Here is a 21,501-nt window from a genome sequence, read left to right as displayed (position 1 = left end):
TTTTTACAGAAGGCCAAACAAGTCCAAACAAGGGGAATAGTACTTGCTGAGTGCAAGGCTAGTTCCAGCAACCGTCACGGGCGGAAAGAAGGAACTGAGGGCATGTAGGGCCGGCAGCGCCTCATATACCGTGGCATGTGCGCAGGGTTCCGGGGGATGCCGGGGCCAGACCTACGGGATCTGCTAAAGGGAAAAAAGTTCCGGGTAACTGTGCACACACCTATAGTGGAATGGACATGAGCAAGCACTTGAAGAAGAATCTCATTTACTATAGCAAGGAGGACTGTAGAAAAGAAAACTCTTATAATCTGTATTGTACTGAATGAGGAAAACGAAACGGAACACTAACTCAAAAAGACAATATTTTTGAAGAAAATAATATTACATTTAGACTAGGAAACCACGACAGCAATACACAAGACAAAAAATTCACTGCTTTTACCTACTTGCAGCTGAAACTAGGTTTGACAACCCTGGAACAATAATAGTTTTGCTGCAGTGGATTCAGTTCCTGAATACACTAGCTACAGAACAGAATTAAAAATCATGGAAAAGAACACTAAGGACAGAAGAGAGTTTCCCCACTTACTTTAGACAAGTAAACAGAACCTAAAATCTAATTACTGGTTACAGAACCAGAGAAAACAAGGTTACTTACCAGTAATTGATGTTCTTCAAGATGTGTTGCTCATGTTCATTCCACTATAGGTGTGTGCATGTTTCTGTGCACAGCTACCAGCATTTTTTTCCCCTTAGCTGCTCCCATAGGGTCAGCTCCGGCGCCCCTGGAGTCCTGCGCACATGCCGCGTTGTATGAGGCGCTGCCAGCCCTACGCCTCCTCAGTTCCTTCTTTCCGCCAACTCCGGTGGTGGGCTGAGGAATGGACATGAGCAACACATCTTGAAGAACATCAGTTACTGGTAAGTAACCATGTTTTCTTCTTTGAGTGCTTGCTCATATCCATTCCACTATAGGTGACTAACAAGCAGTACCTTGGAGGTGGGCCGGAGTTAGTGGTGAGCTGCCTGCAGCCCATTCCTTCCCACGCCTTAGACAGAGGTGTGGTGGGACGTGAAGGTATGCACCGCCAGCCTGGCAGCTGCTTTGCAGATGCCCTGCCGTAGCACTTCCGCTAGGGAGGCTGTAGATGGAGCTTGAGCTCTGTGGGTGAGCTGTGGCGTCCAGAAGCGGCACCTTCACCTGTTCCCGGCAGAACGCGATGCCGGAAATTATTCCCAAGGAAACTGCGCCGGGCGGAGACCAATGAACCTTTCATCCGGCCGGATGCTGCGAGGAAGAGCTGCGTCGCTCTACAGAACGGCCTCGTACATCTGATGTAGAAGCCAGGACCCCACTTGCATTTTAGCGAGTGCTGCCTTCTCCTCCCCTCTGAACTGTGTGGCTGGGGAAACCTGGGGAGAATATATGATTGGTCCAATGAGACTGGGCGACCACCTTGGGCTGGAAGGCCCGGTGCAGTCTCAACTGAACCTTATTTTATAGACTACAGTATGGGGGAGGAGCTCTGAGGTCAGAGCTCTGATCCTGGAGACCTTCCTTGCAGAGGTAAATAGCCCCAGGAAGGCCACCTTCCTGGAAGGCCAGAGTAAAGGGCACAATGCCGTGGGTTTGGGGGGAGAAGAGGGGGCGGCGGCATGGGCCAGGAAGGACCAGGTAGAGATCCCAAGGAGGCACCGGGTCACAGGCCTATGGATAGAGCCTTCCACCCCTTACAGGGACGGAACCGTCATCCCCCTTCTAGCAGTTGATGGAAGGCTGATATGGTTGCTAGATGGGCCTTCAGAGAGGCCACAGTCAGTCCCTGGAGATTTAGCTGTGGCAAGTATTTCCCGGATCGCCTGTACTGGATCTGTACTGGAGCCTGTACTGGATCTGTACTGCTGCCGGACAGAGCTTCAGCAAAGCGGCTCACTGAGTTCCCCGAGGGCTCACCGAGTTCCCCGAGGGCTCACCTTCACTTGCTGGTAGTGCTATTGAATAAAAGTTTCTCCAAACAAGTCTGGCTTGCAGGCGCCCTTGTTCTTTGGACTAGAGCACGTCTGCCCTGCCCATCCCTGTGGCTGGCAGCAACCACCATCAGGGACCTGCGACGGGGTGGTGAACAGTATTCAAACCCCATGGCTGGGTGTAATACTTTTCTTGGCTCATTTAGGCATCGGACTAGGGAGGAGGGGGTTTGCCACGAGACCTTCACTATGTTAAGCGCCCATCTGTAGGCCAGGAAGGCTACCACACTGTGGAGCCCCTCAGTAGCATATTAAATGTTGTTTGATGCCCCTTTTGCTCCCTCGCGTCCATGCAGGCTGCAGCCCCTCATCCCGCCAACAGGAAGTCCCTGCCCATGGGGCCGAGTCATCATCCGAGGGCGCATGGTGGCCCTTTCCTTGTACTCGAGGCACTGACTGCGTCCCTGAGGGGTTGACAGACCATGGTCCCATCCCCCCCGGGGAAATCCCCTAGGCCCCCATACAGCCATTGGAGTGACCATTGCCTCTAAGGCCATCTGCCTGGGGCTCTGGCAGCTTTAATTGATGGTTGCTTCCCCAGGTACTGCATCCCCAAGGGGACACTGAGGCACTGTTGAGACACCACAGCTGGGGCTACCCAAAAGCCTCTTACTGTGTGGTACCGTTGCTCCAGGAAGCGACCCGTCAGCAATGACGGCCTCAACTACCAGGGTCGTCGTCGGTGCTGCAGCCGGAGCAGCCGTACAGACAATGCTCCGGTGAGCTGGGCTGACCCGAGCACCATCTCTGCATCGAGGACTTTTTGCGCTCTGTGCGTCTCGGCGCTGAGTCAAGCTCCAACGACCCACTCTGCCCAGCCTCGGCGCGGGGCGAACTCCACAGTGCTGGGTCTCTCTCCGGCCCTCAGGTTCAACGTTATCCCGGCGCGGGTGCGAACTCCTCAGTGCCGAGTCCGTCTCTGGCATCCGGGTTCTGCACTGCTCGGCGATTTCCTCGATACCGAGACTGTCTCCAGTGACCGGGATTAGCGCCGCGTCCTTGCGGGTGAACTCTTCGTTGCCCGAGGGGTGGGATGGACCTCACCCGGTGCCGGGGGGGGTCGAGACCAGTGCCGGGCAGGCGACTTTGCTCACCGCCTCGATGCAGGTAGGTCTGGCGACCGTGACCTGGGATGACTTCTAGGGGAGCATTCCTGCTCTACCCTAGGAAACCGGCCTGCAGGAGATCTTCCTCCCCATAACGGGGATCTCCTGAGCCGTTCAGGGGGTCCCAACGCAGGCTTCCCTGTTATGCCAGCCCCTTCTCTCTCATGGAGGCATGGGCGGCAGTGGCGTATGCAAGGCAAACAAGGTTCTTGCTGCCCTTTGGCCACCAAAGTAGACGGTGCCGGTAGGTGCTCCACCCCGCCTGCTCCGACGATGTGGGGGAATATCCATGCTCTGTCTTCGCAGTGCTGACTCGGGTCAGTGCTGATGGTGCCCTCTGCACCTCCCACCGCGGCGAAGCGGGATGGCTTGGAGCCAGCTCAGGGGCTCCATGAGCCAGGCTTTCAGGCGGATTTTCCAGGGGTCTGAAAGCCTCTCTTTTCTCTCGAAGGGCTTCCCCACCCACGCTACAGGCAGTGGGGGTCAGTTAGCGGGAAAGCTTTCCCACAGAAAGCGCGTGGCTTGAAGCCATGACACCGGAGCATACCGTCTGAGTTAGACTATCTCTAAGTCTCTAACTACCACTACAACAGTTATTAATCTAACTAATTAACACAGAAAACCCTGTTTAAACACTGGGAATTAAGCGCTTGCAATGCAAGCGCAGGCAGTTCCAGTAACCATCATGGGCGGAAAGAAGGAACTGAGGGGGCGTAGGGCTGGCAGTGCCTCATATACCGCAGCATGTGCGCGGGACTCCAGGGGGCGCCGGAGCCAGCCCTACAGGATCTGCTAAGGGGAAAAAAGTTCCAGTAGCCGTGCACGGAGGCGTGCACACACCTATAGTGGAATGGACACGAGCAGGCACTCGAAGAAGAAATTGGGGTTATGATTTTAATATTACAAGCCAACTATTAATGTGCCCACAATGAAGGGCCTGGAGGAAGTTAACATTTCTTAATACATTTCTGGAGAGCAGCATCGAACTAGAGAGTTAGAAAATGGAGGCCCTATTGTGCTAAGTACTGTACAGACACTTACGAAAACAATATACCTGCCCAGAAAGGCTTACAATATAAGGTAAGGGAAGTATAAATAATTGGGGGAGTGGGATGTAATCAAACAATTTTTTATATAATTAGCAATGGCAAATATATAGTGAAGATTATCCCCATCTAGCCCTCAAACTAGCCATAATAAATTGGCTAATTTCTTGTAGGCATCATAAAAGGTGGGAGGTCTTGAGAAAGAAAATAAGGCATCAGAGTATTCAAAACCATGGAGAAAGCTACTTCGTACTATTTATAAAGAGATCATTTAAGTAATTTTGAAAATTTGAATCCAATTAGAATACATATTCATAGATGTAAATAAATGGTCAGAATGATTACTGACTACTTTACTTGATCAGCTAACCAGTTATTTTTCCCATTAAAGATTTCAGAGAGGCAGAACACATTACATCTTTGTTCTGAGACTTACTTCAGCCCATTTAAGAATACAGGTCATGCAGAAGAAGTGCCTGCAGTTTTCAGGAAAACCAATCTCCTGTTCTAAAAGGCAGTTTAGACAGATCGGGCACCTGTCAGCTTCATCATATAACACAGCAGTAGAACAGGAACAGCTTTCTTCATTCTCTTCACCTGTTATTAACATTGACACTTTCAATTATTGTTCATTTCTGGAACTAAGTTATGATAGATTTGAATATAACAGTTTGTGTTAAAAATAAGTGTGCTAACTCTTACTGTACATATTAGCATCTTCCTGATTCCTCAAGTTTTATATCTAGTATTTTGAGTACAAGGTATCAACTCATCTAGTTGTAGTTATTTATAAGAGCAGAGTGGCAAGTCAATTATCAAGATTTCAGTTGTTATTTAGTCAAGCTGTTGACCAAAACAGTGATGTTAATAAAAGAATTTTAACTTGACTGGAAAAAACCTGAGAATCCTGATAACCACATAACCCTTACCAGTATTTTCCATTCAAAGGAATGGAAGTTAGCTTTAAATCTGTAAATATCTATTGCGCATGCTAAATGCAGCAATGTTCTTAATTTTGTTCAATCAGAACTTATTTTTAAATCAAACCAAATTGAATTCAACCCATAGTTCACAATAATCAGTAAGGACTAGTTCTAAGACAAAATGTCAACCTTAAAGTTTTCGTACAAAATATTAATTCCTTCACTCAAAACAAGGTTTTCATATTTTCTCACTCAGAACTCAAACACAAACGAAGAGATTTTACTCAAATTTATTAAAACGACATTGCTATTAAGTTGCAAACACTACTGACCCAGCGCTGAGCCTATCTTTGCTTGCAACTGCCTGAGAGGTCTGGTTCTGTCTCTAGAACTGTGATTAAGTTGAATATGTTACTGTAAAGGATTTAGGGACCTTCTCAAGCCAAAGAAAAAACAAATTTTGCTAACTAGTGAAAGTTTACAGATTAAATTCTACAACCTACAATCTATTAATTCAGAGAAAGATCAAAAAATCTAACCATACTGCTTGAACCTGTCTGCTCACAGTAAAACATTTTCATGTCTTTCCTAACATTAATTTCATGTAATTCCAAACATTATATGTGGTGTCATATGGTAAAGTGATAAATTAAGTTACATATATATACATGCACACGTTACCTTCCATGTCTTCATGTTTTTGATCCTCAGTATCTGGAATACATTTTTTTTTGTTCTTCATCTCTACTTGGGAAATACAGCCTGAAAAATATTGAAGTAACAATTTAGTTTCTCTTAATACATGTTTACATTACAATTAAAAAAATTAGCCACTATCAACTTCACTAAAGAATTTCCAGTGCTCTCCATTGTTTTATTATATATTTGCAGAGATACTTGACAAGGAGAGAAACAGAATATGGACCATTTAATATGCACATTTTTGTAGCCTATTTTGATCCCAGTGTCTCACTGGACCACCGTAGATGCTATATAAATAGGTTAGCCACTGTAAAATCTAATAAAGAATATTTTTAATATCAAAACTATATTAATACAATATTACAGCTGATATTTTATAGGTGAACTACAAAGTAATTTAAAATAAAATATCCCCCAAACTTTTGTAAGATTCTAAAAGGATTCTTTTTTATTACTAGAAAATATGTTCTTCATTAAATATTTCCTTGATAAATTGGCCCCTTTAGTTCTCATAGGTGGGCTTCTCCATCTTTAGCAAAACTGTAGCAACTATGCAGTGCCAATTTCCCCCTCAGCAGCTGGGGCGAGAAGGGGAACAGAAGGACTTGGAAATCGCTTAGATGTATGTGGAGGAGTAAGAAGAGTTGAAAATGATGCTCCAAGCCTGAAGAACAGAAATGGTAGTGTGACACCAATGATATTTAAGAGGGTTTAGGAGGAAGATGCTTTAGCCATGTTGAATTGAAAGTGTTGTCTAGACATCCAGAAATAATGTGAATAAGACAGCTTTAAATATGGGATTTGAGACAGATCACAAGTCCAGGTAGAGATTTGAGAGTCATCAGCATAGAAGACACACAGCTGACAATTATCCAGAAGGAAAGGTGTTAACTGAAAAAAGGAAGGGCTGAAGAGGTCCCTGGGACATACATCCCATTCACCACAGGCTGCACTGATACGTTATAGAGCAAGAAACAAACAGGTTTGAAGGATGGCCTGTCCACTGAATCAAGAGTTAGACCTATCCCAGGTCTCCCTAGCTGAGGGTGGAAAATAGGAGTCTCTTCCTTTTTATCGCTCAGTGAAGGGTATCTTTCTTTAGGTCATAAGGTGATGCTCTGGAAAAGAAATACCGGCTGTGAGTTACTAAGAATGTGTAACTGAATCTCCCTTTCCTCTTGCTGCACCTTTGACTCCTAAGTGTTTGAAGAAGGGGAATGTAAAGCCCCAATAAACATACAAGTTTCCAGAAAAAGGCAAAGGTTGGAACCATTTTATAGTTTAAAACATGTTTACAATACCCAAGAATGGATGCAATTCATTTCCCATGTGCTTCTTCCCAGGGCCAGTTAAGAGACTGGTTTATTTATATATCTGGTTAGATATATGGTTTACTTATATATATCTAGGTTAGATAAATTAACTAATTCTGGTAGCACAAAGGCTGTAAGAGGAAAGGAGTGTGGGAGAGGAGGTGACTTACCTTGTCTAAAGACTGAGGGTATGTCTACACTGCAGTTAAAAACTCCATACAATGAGCTATTCTGGAAAGCTCCTGTGCTTTAAATTCACACCATACCTTACTCCAGAGTAACTTCCCCACACAGACAAGCCCTAAGTCATTCAATGTACAGAGTGCGCTTAGAGGGGAGCCTCAGGAGTAGAACTCAAGATAGTAAAGCTGTTATGGGAGTAACTTCTGGTTCTTTTGCTCTCAAAACACACAGGGAGAGTGTTGAGAAGGGCTTTCTGGTGGTGGACCTTGCATCAGCAGTGAAAAACACCTTTGCTGATTCCCATCCGCTATCAGGACAGAAAGATTATGTGTGAGAACTGGTGTCACTAAGTACAAAGGAGAAATGTCTTGAATGTTGTGTTTTTAATCAAGATTTGAGATACTTACCATTTCCCAAATCTGGACTATTTACTCTACCAGAGTGCATAACGTTAATTACCAAAGGTTCTAAACCCCTAATTTAATTCCCTTTGTTAAGGTATCTAATGTTACTCACTCTGGAAGTGAAACCAGACTTCTGCATTTTTCAGGATCTTAAGAAGCTGTGTTAAAAAGGGAGCACTTGTTACATTTTTAAATAGCACTTTTCCCTTTTTGAAACATACAAGCCTAATCAATGCCTCGGAAGCTCTCCTTTAAATGCACAATAACCTTGAAATTCAAAGTTATATGGCTCCCACAGTAACTGTACCGAGCTAGTTTTTCACACCACTTTCATATGGTGCTAAATTTTCATCCCCTTGTATGTAAAGGGAAACTTAAGTTAATGCAACATTAAGGATGAAAATTTATGTAAAAGTCAGGATTTTAAAAAATGAAGTTCCCACATTAACGTAACTGCCATTTTATTGCATTTGTACGTATACTATCATGTTGTATAATATATAAGATCTAATTAATATTAATAAAAATTGCATTAACTTATGTTCTTGCATTTATTTCCCTTTTCTAAAGGAAAAAAAGGAAAGATATTGCATAGTTTATCCAAAAAATAATGTATTTCTTACAAGAGTACTGATGCTTAGACAAGATTGCTCATGATTCAGCAAAGCTTTTACGCATATGCACAGAGCTTAGAGCAGTGGTTCTCAACCAGGGGTACACATGCCCCTGGGGGTACACATGCCCCTGGGGGTACATCAACTCAACTAGATATTTGCCTAGTTTTACAACAGGCTACATAAAAAGCACTAGTGAAGTCAGTACAAAGTAAAATTTCATAGATAAAATGAGAAAGTAGGCAATTTTTCCGTAAAGGTGTGCTGTGACACTTTTGTATTTTAATGTTTGATTTTGTAAGCAAGTAGTTTTAAGTTAGGTGAAACTTGGGGTATGCAAGATAAATCAGCCCCCTGAAAGGGGCATAGTGGTCTGGAAAGGTTGAGAGCCACTGGCTTAGACAACCACATACCACTGTTTTTGTAAGGAAAAAAACGTATAGGCATCTAGATGAAATGTACACTTCGAAAAGGTGCATGTTCATGATGCAGATTGGCGAGGAGTGCACTTTATACAGACACCAAACACCTCTTCCACAAGATAGGGATCAGGAAATCCTAAACTGTGGCATATATACCATTGGTCATACATGAGCTTGTTGGAAGTGGTATGCTGTGAGACAATGGTCTGATTCCTTTAAAGGGTAGCATGGCTGAGGCCAGCTAACTGCTGTTCCATGACATGACCCCTTTAAAGAACCCTGTATTCAAGGAATCAGATGACTACTTGGGGAATGGGGCCATGTGTTAATGATGCAGATGCCTCCTTAACAGGAAACAATTCAGCTGTTAAGGGACTCCCAAGAGGAGAGAGGGCAGAGAGCTTGGAGTGGAGAATTAGTGGGGAGCATCAAATCAAGAAAGAAGACCTGTAGGCTTGGGAAGCCTACCTGAATCACAGCATAGCCCCCAAGGAGAGCTGGGGGACCTCTAAGCCAAGGGGAAGACTTGTGAAAGTCCAAGGACCCAGGGAGACTTTGTAGAATTGGGCTGGAATGTGGATACTGGTAGGATGGGAAAATCTGCTTCAATCACAGCATAGCCCAATGAAAGAGGTCAGTGGAATCCCTTTATAAAGAGGAAGCAGTTGTGACTCCAGGGCCAAGGTCAAGAGACCACACATGGGAAAGACTCTCCAGGGAGGCAGATGCTGCAGTGAAGCTAGTAGAGCTCCACAGCTCAGAGCTGGAAGGGAACTGGAACCTGAAGCCCTGGAACAAGGGTGAACTACAGATGAAGCTGCCTAGTGCCAAGGTAAATCCTCTCACTTCTAATCAAGACTTCCCACACCTTTAGACCTCTTCCCTGCCATTTTCTACACAGGACACACCAAGTCTGTACACCAGCCAGAACCCCTATCCTATGCCTGATCCCATTAGAGGCAGGCAGGAAGTAGATAACCTTCTCACAAAACTGTGATTTCAAAAAAAAGAAACCAAACAAACTTCTCCATTAGGACAAAACTGAGACCGTTCAATTTTGTTGTGATAAAGTAGAGACAGAGAAACCCATCCACTCTAAAATAACCAATAGCTTGGTGGTGGTGGCACTTATCTCAGAGGAGGGAGACTCAGCTTCAAGTCTCTGGTCTGACTATAGCAGACTTCACCACTACGCTTTTCTAGGGTGGGTCTCTGTCAGCATCTCCTGTTGGAGCTATTCCATTTTGTATAAATTAAATATTAATTGGAGCCGGAAATTGAACCTGGCACTCCAACATCCCAGGTGAGTGCCTTGACCAGCAGGCAATTCCGGGGTGGGGACTGGTCTGTCTGTCTCTGATTTTCACCAGAAATTCAGTCTTGGACCTGCAAAACCTTTGCCAATGACAATTTAGTTGAAACTGGTATGTTCCTGTGAAAAGTTTCAGTTTTGACAAAAATTCTCAATCAGTTCTAAACTTGACGTCCTCGAACTCTTCTTGCAGTTAGCAGCCAACTTCCCTTGTCTATTAATCTCCCCCAGGCAGATCTTCACCAGCCAAATTCAAAAAACTTATTGTACTGAGTCTGCAAATACTTAAGGTCTAAAATAAATGTGAACAAAAGCAGAAAATGTGCATGTGGTACTCCAAACATAAATTTCTTAAGGTGACAGCATGTGAACTAAATAAAGTTTGGGAACTACTGCTCTAGATACTGTCACAGTGCCCACGGTCTATGGCTGGCTTAAAAACTTTACTGCCTTTGGCCCTTCTAGAGAGGAACTTCCTTCTTTCATTTGCCCTTTGAGGTTCAGAAGAGAGAGAGAAGCTGTTATGACAATGGCATGGTTTCAGTCCATGAGAAGTGACATGCGGAGGGTTCTTTTTTTCAGTTCTCACCCAGGAAATAGATAGTGAGCCCAAAAATGCTTTTCAGAAAATTAGAAGCATCAGAAATTTGGTAAGTATTCCTTCTCACCCCTTTTTGAGAACAAACTACATGTTAACCCTAGTAATATACAATACAACAGTTATAGCTGCTATGAGAATTCATTTTGAATGTACTGAATTATGTGCATAAAATATTTAGCATCACATTGCATTAGAAGTTTTTTTATATTTATTTCTCTCTTTTTGGAAAGGAAGTTTTGACTGCATTATGCGCACACTTAATCAGCATGATAATGCAATAACCTGTCTCTTTCAATGTATAATATTCTAGGTAAATGCATGCTTGCAGGTTTAAAAGCATTATTCGCTGGTAACAAATATGCATACTGAGTTTAGTTAAATTAAGCTAAATTGATATGAGCTGCTCTAAGCATGCACTCATAGGGTTTGTACCAGTTTAATTTAACTAAAATCTGTTTTAAATCAATTTAATGGGTGCAATTTGTATATTTAGACAATCCTTTGGTTTTTGAATTTGCAACTGTCCATGAACTGAGGAAGATTTAAGATGTCTCTCTCTCTAACCTGACTTTAAGCACATCCTTACACTCCACTCAAAAAACTATATCAAAAAAATGTATGAGACATCTGGCTAATCATTCCCATACAGATACATCCAATAATCCCACTACCTACCACTTCTAATTTTAGAAGACTATGCTGCTTAATGGTTTAAGCAAGTGACTGGGAGAAACACAGAACTGAGATTACTCTATTTGTACAAAATGTTCAACTATGTAATCTCAAGTAAATTAGCCACCTGGTGCTTCAAAAAAGCTTACCAAAGCAATGAATGAAAGTAGGACCATATTAGAATAAATTTCAGACCAGGTTAAACATGCTATTTTACTAGCGTTTTAAAAGGAGCATAAGATAGCCCTCAATTTTTAGCTGGCCTCCACTTTGTAAAAAGTGAAGACCAGGCTTAGTGTCCAATACACTTTTAAAATAAATTATATATTATATATTTCTCTCTCTCTCAGGCTATTTAAAGACCTCCAAAACAGGAAGAAGCCCACCAATTTCTATATCTGAACAGCTGTCTCTTAAGATTCCCTCACTGCAGGGACAGGACGCAGCAGTCACTGAGAGGTAGGCAAGTCTCCTCAAGATTCCCTACGATTTTCTGGTGACTGACTAGAAAGGCTGAGCACACTCCTAAAATTCTCCATTTTTATAGGGGTTAGACAGGACAGAAACCAGCAAGATTCCCTACACACACATTCAAACAGGCAAGGGAGCCCATTATGTATCAACACACTCTCCTCCCGCCTCCTCAACCACTATTGCCAGGGAAAATGGGATAATGAGCAAAAAGTGCCATAGCCAAACTCCCTTCAATTTCAGTCCAGGACCACACTGGCTTCCTTCTCACTGCATGGACTGCCAGAGAGGATGTGGCACAGGCTGTGTCTACCAAGCTTCCTCCTCTTTCAAGGGCTTGTATCATTAAGAAAAGAGCACTGGGTACTTGTCATGGTAAGAATGTCCTCATGACCAACTCTCCTCAAATGCTCAGCATCCCATGCTTCACCCAAAGTCATACAGAGCATGAAGCATACCTGTTACAGAGCATTTCCCAAGCAAAACTGGAAAGCATTACTATGATCAGTGAGTGAATCAGTAAGTGTGCTTCCCCATTTCAGGTGACCAGGAACATGCATTTCTGCAGGTTTAAGTAGCACAGCAGTTAACCAGCAAACAAAGACAGGTTCCTAAGTAACAAAAGTGTACCTGCATTTTAATTTACGATTTGCTGTTATCAAATATTACTTTAGAAAAATTAAATTTTCTTTTAAAGCTTGAACACTACGAAGTTCATTAAAGAGACTGTCAGAATGTTAAGTCTACAAAATTCTAATTGTTTGTTTCAAAGCCTATTTATGGAGGATTATTTATAATCTCAGAAAGGTTATGTGTGCACATTTAAATGTTAGCTGCATGGCAAAAGTCACAATCTGTAGTAGATTTTGAAGTCCCAAACCTACTTCAAAAAAAAGATCCTACTCCAGATATTGGAAAATGTGTACAGTACCATCCTCCCCCAATAACAGAGTTAGGATTAACAGGGGATCTCTGGGTTTTTTAAAAATAAATATATGTGTGTGTGTATATATATATATTTATTTATAACTGGGGTCATCGTTAATTTTATACATTGCTCTGAAGTTTGATTTCAAATTCTGTTTTTCTTATCACGAACAGTGTGTGCACACAAGCTGTTAAATAACTTCAGCAGTTGAAGAGGAGGTTCTTCAAGATGCGTGGTTCCTATTGGTATTCCACTGTGAGTTATACGTATGCCCATGCGTCCGGAGCCAGAGATTTTCTGTTGGTCTGCGCATGTGTCCTTGTTCGAGGCAATAAAGGGCAGGGCAGACCAACCACACCCTCAATTCCTTCTCCACTGCAATCCATGATATCTGCAACAGAGGGGAAGGAGAACGAGATTGGAATACAGATAGGGACACACATCTTGAAGAACCTCCAGTGACAGGTAAGTAACCTCCTCTTCTTCTTCGAGTGATGGCCCCTAGTGTATTCCACTGAGCGTGATTAACAAGCACTACCTAAGCTAAGAGAAAGGTGTGAGGAAAATGATGGAACCATGGAACAGAGAATAGCTGTGCTGAATGAGGCATCCATCACAGAGACTCAACCAAAGCATAATGGGAAGGTATTTACCGAACTCCATGTGACTACCCTACATGTCTGTAAGCGGTATGTCGTGAAGCACATGTAGTCAATGTTTGCGCTCTCGTGGAGTTGACTCGTGGCAATCCCGATAACAGAGCACAATGCATCCTGAAACTCACTTAGAAATCCTCTGAGTGGACATTGCTTGTCCTTTAATCCTTTCTGCTATAGCAATAAAAAGTCTAGGAGACTTCCTGAATGATCTCATCATCTGCAGGTAGAAAACCAAGACCCTATGGACGTTGAGGGAGTGAAGGTGCCGTTCCTTTGCTGAGGCATAAGGTTTCAGAAAGAAAGCAGGTAAGTGTATGGATTGGTTGAAATGAAAATGAGAAAATCTTTGGCAGAAATTTGGGGTTCAAGCACAGGGAAACTTTGTTCTTACTGAACGTAGTAAAGGGGAAATCTATCATCATGGCCCCCAGTTCGCCAGCCTTGCCACCGTGCTGTGTGAGGAGTTCCGGAAAAGCTGGCAGCACAGGTGGGGGACATGCTGGCATGTGGAGAAGGGGAAATCAGAACTAGTGAGGCCAGAACTGGGCAATCAGAATGACCGTTGCTCTCTCCCATCTGATCTTATGTAGGACATGCAAAAGGAGCAATAGGGGAGGAAAGGCGTATTTAATCAGTTCACCCAGTTGATGACTAGGGCATTGCCTTGGGAAAGACACTGAGCCCCCCTGCTGCGGAAGCAGCATTGGGTGCATTTGCTGTTGGCATGGGAGATGAAGAGGTTCTTGTTCAGTTCCCCAGGGGTCAAAAATGTTGCTGACCATTTTGTCATGGAGCTCCCTTTTGTGGTCGGTCACAAATTTACTGCTGAGAGAGTTCGCAATTACATTTTGAATCCTGGGAATGTATGCTGCTGCTAACAGGATCTTGTGGGCAATGCACCTATCCCAAAGACAAATTGCCTCCACACAAAATGTAAGTGAGCTCGTGCCCCCTTGTTTTTGATGTAGTTAACAGTGGTCGTGTTTTCTGACATGATGAGAACATGACAGGAATGAACGGATGAGAAAAAAGTGCGACACGCTCACCGTACTGCCCAAAGTTCCAGGATGTTGATGTTTTGTCATATCAATATTATGGTAGGGATGGACCCTGTGGTCCGCCCGAGTCCTCCAAAGCTGAAATATCAGAGCATGCTTCAAATGGCAGTGCCGTCAGAACCACTGGAGCAGTACAGGAATTAGCAGGAACATGACCCAAAAGAGGCAAATCTAATGTAGAAGAGCATACCCCCCACGAGGCAACAACATTTGAAGACATGGAGACCTCACCTTGACCAAGTCAAAGTGTTCAAGAGACTCAGGGGGCATACTCAAGTCTCCCTGGTGTCAGTGGTACGTGTTTCTCAGTGAGAAGAACAGGAGCCAGTATGGAGGACTGCCTTGGAACTGAAGGTTACCTTGACTTCAGCAGTGCTGACCTGGAAGGAGTATGTGGCACAGTGGATGAAACCAGCGGATTGGACGTCTGTGCAACTTCTAATCGTTCTTCTGAGCTTTGGAACACGCTGCTTCTCCGTGGCTGAACTCGGGGATGGAGCAGTATCCTTCCTAGGCCTGGAGAAAGACTTACTGTCGTGCTCATGTGCATGCTTCCTTCCCTCACTACTGGGCCCCAGCATGGGGTCCATATCACTAGTACCAGCGAAACCAGATTGGAGCTCCACTGTAGGAAGTGTGCTCCAAAATTGCTCAGGCTGATGTATAGAGAGGGTTTCTCTGGCCTGGTTCCGACTGAGGCCTCGTGGCGACTTCCATGAAGTGCTGTTTGAGGTGGAGTACCCAGCCTTCCCGGGTATGGCTTGGGAAGGAGAGGCAGATACTGAACCTGTATGCAATGTGGGCTTCTCCCAAGCAGTAAAGGCAGCTTTGGTGCTCACTGCTGAGAATAAGCAAGGGCAGGAAGTACAGTAGAACCTCAAAGATATGAATACTTTGGGAATAGAGGTTGTTAGATAACTCTGAAACGTTCGCAACTCTGAACAAAACGTGGATCCAAAAGCACAGCCATGGGCACAGCTTGGGCACCATCCGTGCTCCTGCAGCATACAGGCTTTGGCGATTTAAAACAGATGCTCTTCCAGAGCACAGCGTGCTGGCAGCAGCTCCAGCACCTCACGCTCCAGGACGCAGTTTCCTTGCAGCATCAGCAGCTCAGGCTGCAGCAGCTTCTTTCCTGGGCTCAGACTGAGCTTGCAAGTTTATCCCCCTCTCAACCTGCGGCTTACATTTTGTTCCTGCTCTGCTTGCTCGGGCAGCCCTGAGCTGGCAGCAGAGGCCTGCAAACCTCAGAGTCTTCACCCCGCATGTGGTGAGTGGGGATAGGCAGTCCAGATATGCCTGCCTTTTAGATGCAATACAAGCACAGCACAGTATCTGCTTTTTTGGGGGGGTGGTGGTGGAGGGGGTGTCTCTGCTGCTGCCTGATTGCTTACTTCCGGTTCCACATGGTGTGCCGTTGACCAGTCAGTCTGTAACTCTGGAGTTTGTATGTTTGAGGTTCTACTGGACAGATCTTGAATCCCGGAGTCTTCAGTATAATCCAGTACCCAGGCATTGGTGTGTGTGGTTTTTTTTTTTTTTTTTTTTTTTTTTTTGGGGGGGGGGGGGGGGAAGAGAGGACCGCGAAGAATATGGGGAACAGGAGACCAGCAAAACTGCGTCCCAAAGTCCTTGAAATCCTAAAACTGCTACTAACACTAAAACGACTACAAAAATACCAACTATTTACAAGAATAAAACAGTATTTTTTCTGTGTTTTACAAAGTGTGTCACTAAAGACTAGAGAACTGTAGAGGCTCTGACTTGGATCATGTGGTGGTGAAAAAGAACTGAGGATGTGGTCAGTCCAACTTGCCCTTTACCACGCAGGACGGAACCAGGAGGCTGAGAAAGGGTGCATGAGCGGACCAACGGACACTACTACTTTTAAAATCTCCAGCTCCAGAAGCATGGCAAATGCATATAATCCTCAGTGGAACACAATAGGGACCATCACTCAAAGAACCACCATTTGTTTTCAATAAAACTCTTTAACAACCTCAACTGGAAAAGTGCACAAAATGGATGAACCATTAAGTGAAAATGAGATATTGTAACCTTCACTTAGCAATTTGGACAAAAGGGGAAACACAATGAAGACTAGGCTGAACGTTTTACACAATGCTTTAAGCATGCAAAACGCAATTTGAAACTGCTTTAGTGATGGGACCACTAAGAACTATAGCTCAAGTTTCAAATTTATTTTCAGTTTTCACAGTTTCCATTGTTTTTTTCAGGGAAACAGTAAAGTAAGCTTATGCCCAAAGAGTTTAAATCTGGAGTAAAATGTTTTACTAAAGTACATTTGTTTTTACTCGACTGTCACTAAATAAGTCTGTTAATAAATCTTTCTGCAGCAACAGAAAAAGCCACATTTTTAACACGGAAGTTCCTCTCATCTGCAATGATCCCAACACACTTAACAAGGAGAAGATACTTATCACTGTACCACAGACGGATACATGCATAGAATAGGAAATGCAAAATACAGTAATCATCTGCAAAGGGAGTTTGAAATAGGCATAAGGTAGTTTATCTGAATTGCCATTCTAGTAAAACACTGGGGTTAGTGCCTCAACTCTCAAAAAGTGTCTTTAGATCCTTAACAACAGAAGTGGCACTTAAAAATGGCAATAGCAGAAGCTCCAGAGAAACAGCAAAGTTTAGATTGACAGGCAACCCCACCAGTCAACTTTCAAGCCTCCAAGTATGAGTTACAGTAGGGTTAATCTTTCAGGTCCTCAATTTTGGCAGCGTACCCATAAATACATGATTTATTGTGACTGAAAGCATGTAATTTGTACCATCACTTCCTCCCACTGTCTGATCTAGTCTTATGAACAAGTATTCAAGAGTACGCTGAAGTGCTTTGAGCAGAATCCTTGTCAATGCCAAAACACTACCTAATATAAAAAAAGGAAAGCATACACATTATGGAACTTGAGAGATGGACATAATTTAAACCCAACAAATCTACTACATTGGTTATCTTGGGAAACTGGGACTAATATTTTTACAACACTTATTTTGGAGATTTCCTAGAAGAAAAAAAAAACAGTACTGAGTGCTGTTCTAAAAAAACCTGAATATTTTGGTGGAGGGAAACCACAGGATTACATCTGATTCTAACTATCATGATAAATCTCTAATTTTATTCTCAAGTCACAAACAAAACCAACAGAAGAGCTATGTTTACTTTTATTTCATTGAAAATATAAATAAGAAGTTATTAAATGAAGAAACTTTGAAAGACTGTTTTTTCCCACCTAATTTTAAAAGGGTATTACAAGGAACAGAGTAGTAACACAGTAAAGTTTTTTTAAGAGCACTTACGTTATGTCAGCATCCAAGGAGTCTGGAATGTGTTCAGAGTTGAGTTTTGATAAACTGTGGAAAACAAAGAATTTTAAAAGCAAATGAATATTTTGAAGGGAAGATAGGGAAAGGAAGGACTGTTAGAAGATGAAGTACTTCTCTTCCCCAAAACCAAATAACTTCCAAGAAAATTAGAGGGAAGTAAACCTTAAGAATATTTTAGTAGCACTTCTCAGAGCTCACTTTATTGCAGCTGTATACCACATTAGTTTTCTAACTTCACATTAGAGAAAATCTGCATTCAAAGTGGAGCTAAGAACAATATGTCCAGTTTCCTCAGTTTCTTAAAAAACTTTCCTTATTTTGCATGCAAATTGTGACTGTCCAATCAGGTTAATACATGTTTCTGAGAAATTTTGTATCTGAGTTTTAATTATATCAAATTTTGTTGACAATCTCACGCATGACACCGCATAATTCATATGCCACTATAGTCGTCCAGGTGTTGACATAGAATATTAAAAAAGGAAAAGATTGTTTGCAAAAAGTAGCAGCAAAGATGACACAAGGTAAGTATTCCAAAAACAAGAGAAACATTCTAAAAATGTTTATTTCCTTTACAAGATAAGCATATAAAATACATAGTTTAAGAGTAGTAGCAACACTATAATTGAGAAGATGTTTTCTTTTTCAGGTGCTTATAAACTTTCCGTACAAGTTACCTTCTGGTATGTAATTTCTTGTTTAATCTTAGTCTAGAGACGAATTGTGGGCATAGTTTAATTAAATTAGCAATTTTTCAGATAAATGAGCATGAACATTTTCCACTAATTAAGCAGGAGCTATTTTAGCTTTAAAACAGCTGTTTATAAATTACAAACTTGGATTTAGGCTGGATTTCAAGAATCCCAGTCCTGTCTTCATGCAAGACAAATTTCTTAGACATGTGTCAATATGTTCTATTTGAAAATAAGGTACCAAGAAACAGTACCAGATTCTTCACTTTTATCATGAGAAATGGAGACCCAAAGACACATCCATCCAAACATATCTACACCAAAACACATATATTCCCTAAGAAATAAAATGCAATTGTAGTTATTTCTAAGCATGATCTTATATATCTGAAAATATTCACGAGTGATCATTTACGTTTATTTTTGAAATAGCTAAAGGATAAAACTATGTAAATGTGTTATGGTTGAGATAGGGGAGTAAGGACAAATTACAACATCCGTATGTTAGTTACATTACAAATATATTAAGGCATTTAAACAGTACGTAGCACAATACAAATTACTGAATATGCAGAAGGGATGCAAGTTTGGGTTGTTGAAAGAGTTACATATTTGAATATCCAAACTACTGAATTAAAATCTTTACTATAATGTTGCACTGGTGTAGAAATAAATCAGATAAAATGAAGAAAAAAACTGGAGACATCGTGGATGCAGACAGACCACTCATACATCTATACTCAAAAAGACTGTATCTTACTGTTTTTGATGAGTATAACCTGCTGACACCAACAATAAGCTAATAAAATCTTTAACCACATAGTTCACTTATATGAAGTGGGAGATCATGACTGAAGGGAACTTCTTCCCTGGATGCTCCAACTTGCTCAAGGGCATGCCTACATACAGAATTCCATCAGTTTAACTGAAGATGTGATTTCAAACCAATTTAAGGTGAAAAAGGATCTGTGAATAATCATATCAATTTAAAGTGCAAAAGGGTCTGTGAACAATCTATTTAAAACAGGCTAAATTTGATTTAGTATAAATTGATTAGGAAGAGGTTTCAGTGAAACTGAAATAAGCCACTCTTAAACCAAAATAAGAAAGGGTTTTGCACTGGTTTAAGTAAAGCATCTTTAGAGCATATAGACAAGGACTACCTTATATTTCCACTAGTTCAGTTTTGTTTTTATAAATCTTCTGTGGTTCTGCTTTGAAAAGGGACTATAAAAATGGAATCTTCTTCCTTGACAGTTCTGTTCTCAATGTGTGCGTATAGTCGTATCTGGTTGCTTAAATAAAATTACACACACTTTTTTACTTCTATTAAGATGGACAGAGTCAACACACTAAAAGTCAATCTAGGTTTATTCTAGCTCCTGAATCAAATAGAATTCACCATGTTCAAAATGCAGGGCCAAGTTCTGCTATTATACCTGTGCTACCAAGATGAACACAATGAGTTACAACACATGTGTAACTGAAGGTGAATTTCACCTGCGTTATTACAACGAGAGTCCTGTTGCACCTTAAAGACTAACAAATTTCTGTGGGCATAAGCTTCTGTGGACTGCAACCCACTTCGTCAGATGCATACTGACGTGCATCTGACGAAGTGGGTTGCAGCCCATGAAAGCTTATGCTCACATAAATGTGTTAGTCTTTAAGGTGCTACAGGACTCTCGTTTTTGCTGTATACAGACTAACACAGTTACCCTTCTGGAACTTTTCACCTGCGTTATGATTACTGAGAATAGCAAAAGCTGAAGACTTTCAGATTCCATGTTCAGGTTCCAAAGTTGTCAAATGGGAACACTATCCTTTTACTGGAAGGCAACCAAAATGTGATATGGAAATCAGTGACAAATATGAAAGCCATTTAAGCCACTCAGTCACTTTACAGGATAAAATTATAGTTTCACTAGAGTGCTTCTGTCTCTAGAATAGGCTAATTTGCAACTATTCACTACAAATAAGCATACTTTATAAGATGTGTTCAAACTAGGACAACAACCAGCCAGCTAGCCAGAAAAGTGACACCCCAAGAGATTTTTCTCCAAACAGCAGAGGTAGGGCAGGCTAGTGAGAATCTTGCAAGAGATTATTTTCAGATAAATTAAGAGGTAAAAGATCCCGTTTCTAAAGAGATGATCTGTGTAGGATGCCCACTCTTAAGTAGCTTAAGGGCTATCCCAAAATAAACTAACTATAACACATGCAAAACAAACCATGGACAAGGACAAGACCAACACTTCAAGAATTTAGGAACACAGGAATTGCCAGACTGGATCAGACCCATATCCATATAGGCCAATATCCTGTCTCCAATGTTGGCCAGAACCACATGCTTCAGAGGAACATGTAAGAATCCTGCACTAGACAGATGTGGAATAATCTAGGTCTCAGTTACAGACTAGCTTAAACCCTGAAGCACAAGGTTTAATATCCCTTCCATCATCATCAAAATCAATTGTGGCAACTCTGAATTATATTCTCGATATCCATATAAATAAATTTAAAAGGGGCCTCCCCAGAATATGCAGTTAGGATGCATCCGAACAATTCACTGGTAACTCAACATTTAGGTAACATTTAGGTAACTCAAACAGCCCAAAAGTTCCTTTGGAAATGTCCTCAGATGCTTGACCATTAGAATGAGAAGAGTCATTTTTAATTGTGCCAAATTATCAGTCACCTTGCACTGTGATAACTCAAAAACAGTTAAATTTTAAGGCTGCATAATTAGCTATGTGCTTCGCCCTCAATAAAGGCTCATGATGTGTCAGTTATTTTTTTTTAAGAAGAAAGCAAGTTTTAATTATGAACAGTATAACACAACATATATGTTTTCACTAATTTTGAAATATAGATGTGGGAAGCTACAGATATATTCAAAGAACCCAGAACTCTAGCTTTGGCATGTAAAATGCCTTATTTTACTTTCCATAATAATTTAAGAAGCTACCAATCAAACACTCAATTAGTACTGTTTTATGTAGCAACA

At 42.0% G+C, this 21,501-nt stretch overlaps 1 protein-coding gene across 6 annotated transcripts in view; it reads right to left on the bottom strand.

The window, feature by feature from the left end:
• Positions 1-21,501, bottom strand: part of SCAF11 (SR-related CTD associated factor 11) — a 76,489-nt gene that overhangs the window by 40,168 nt on the left and 14,820 nt on the right. For 3 of the 6 annotated variants that reach the window (XM_067564156.1, XM_067564160.1, XM_067564161.1), the window contains exons 2-5: positions 17,776-17,829; positions 12,851-13,116; positions 5,785-5,865; positions 4,617-4,777 (exon numbers count right to left, since the gene is read on the bottom strand). In XM_067564156.1, the coding sequence (XP_067420257.1) occupies positions 4,617-4,777; positions 5,785-5,845 (222 nt within the window). In that variant the 5' untranslated portion in view covers positions 5,846-5,865; positions 12,851-13,116; positions 17,776-17,829. Of the gene's footprint in view, positions 1-4,616; positions 4,778-5,784; positions 5,866-12,255; positions 12,274-12,850; positions 13,117-17,775; positions 17,830-21,501 lie in introns of those variants that run through there. The other 3 variants (XM_067564157.1, XM_067564158.1, XM_067564159.1) reach the window with 3 other exon arrangements.

This window comes from Emydura macquarii, unplaced genomic scaffold (assembly GCF_026122565.2).
Source record: "Emydura macquarii macquarii isolate MOO-44397 ecotype Brisbane River unplaced genomic scaffold, CSIRO-AGI_Emac_v2 contig_2636, whole genome shotgun sequence".
Classification (NCBI taxonomy): domain Eukaryota; kingdom Metazoa; phylum Chordata; order Testudines; family Chelidae; genus Emydura; species Emydura macquarii.
The sequence above is the reverse complement of the archived record's forward strand: the minus strand, read 5'-3'. Positions and strand labels throughout refer to the sequence as shown.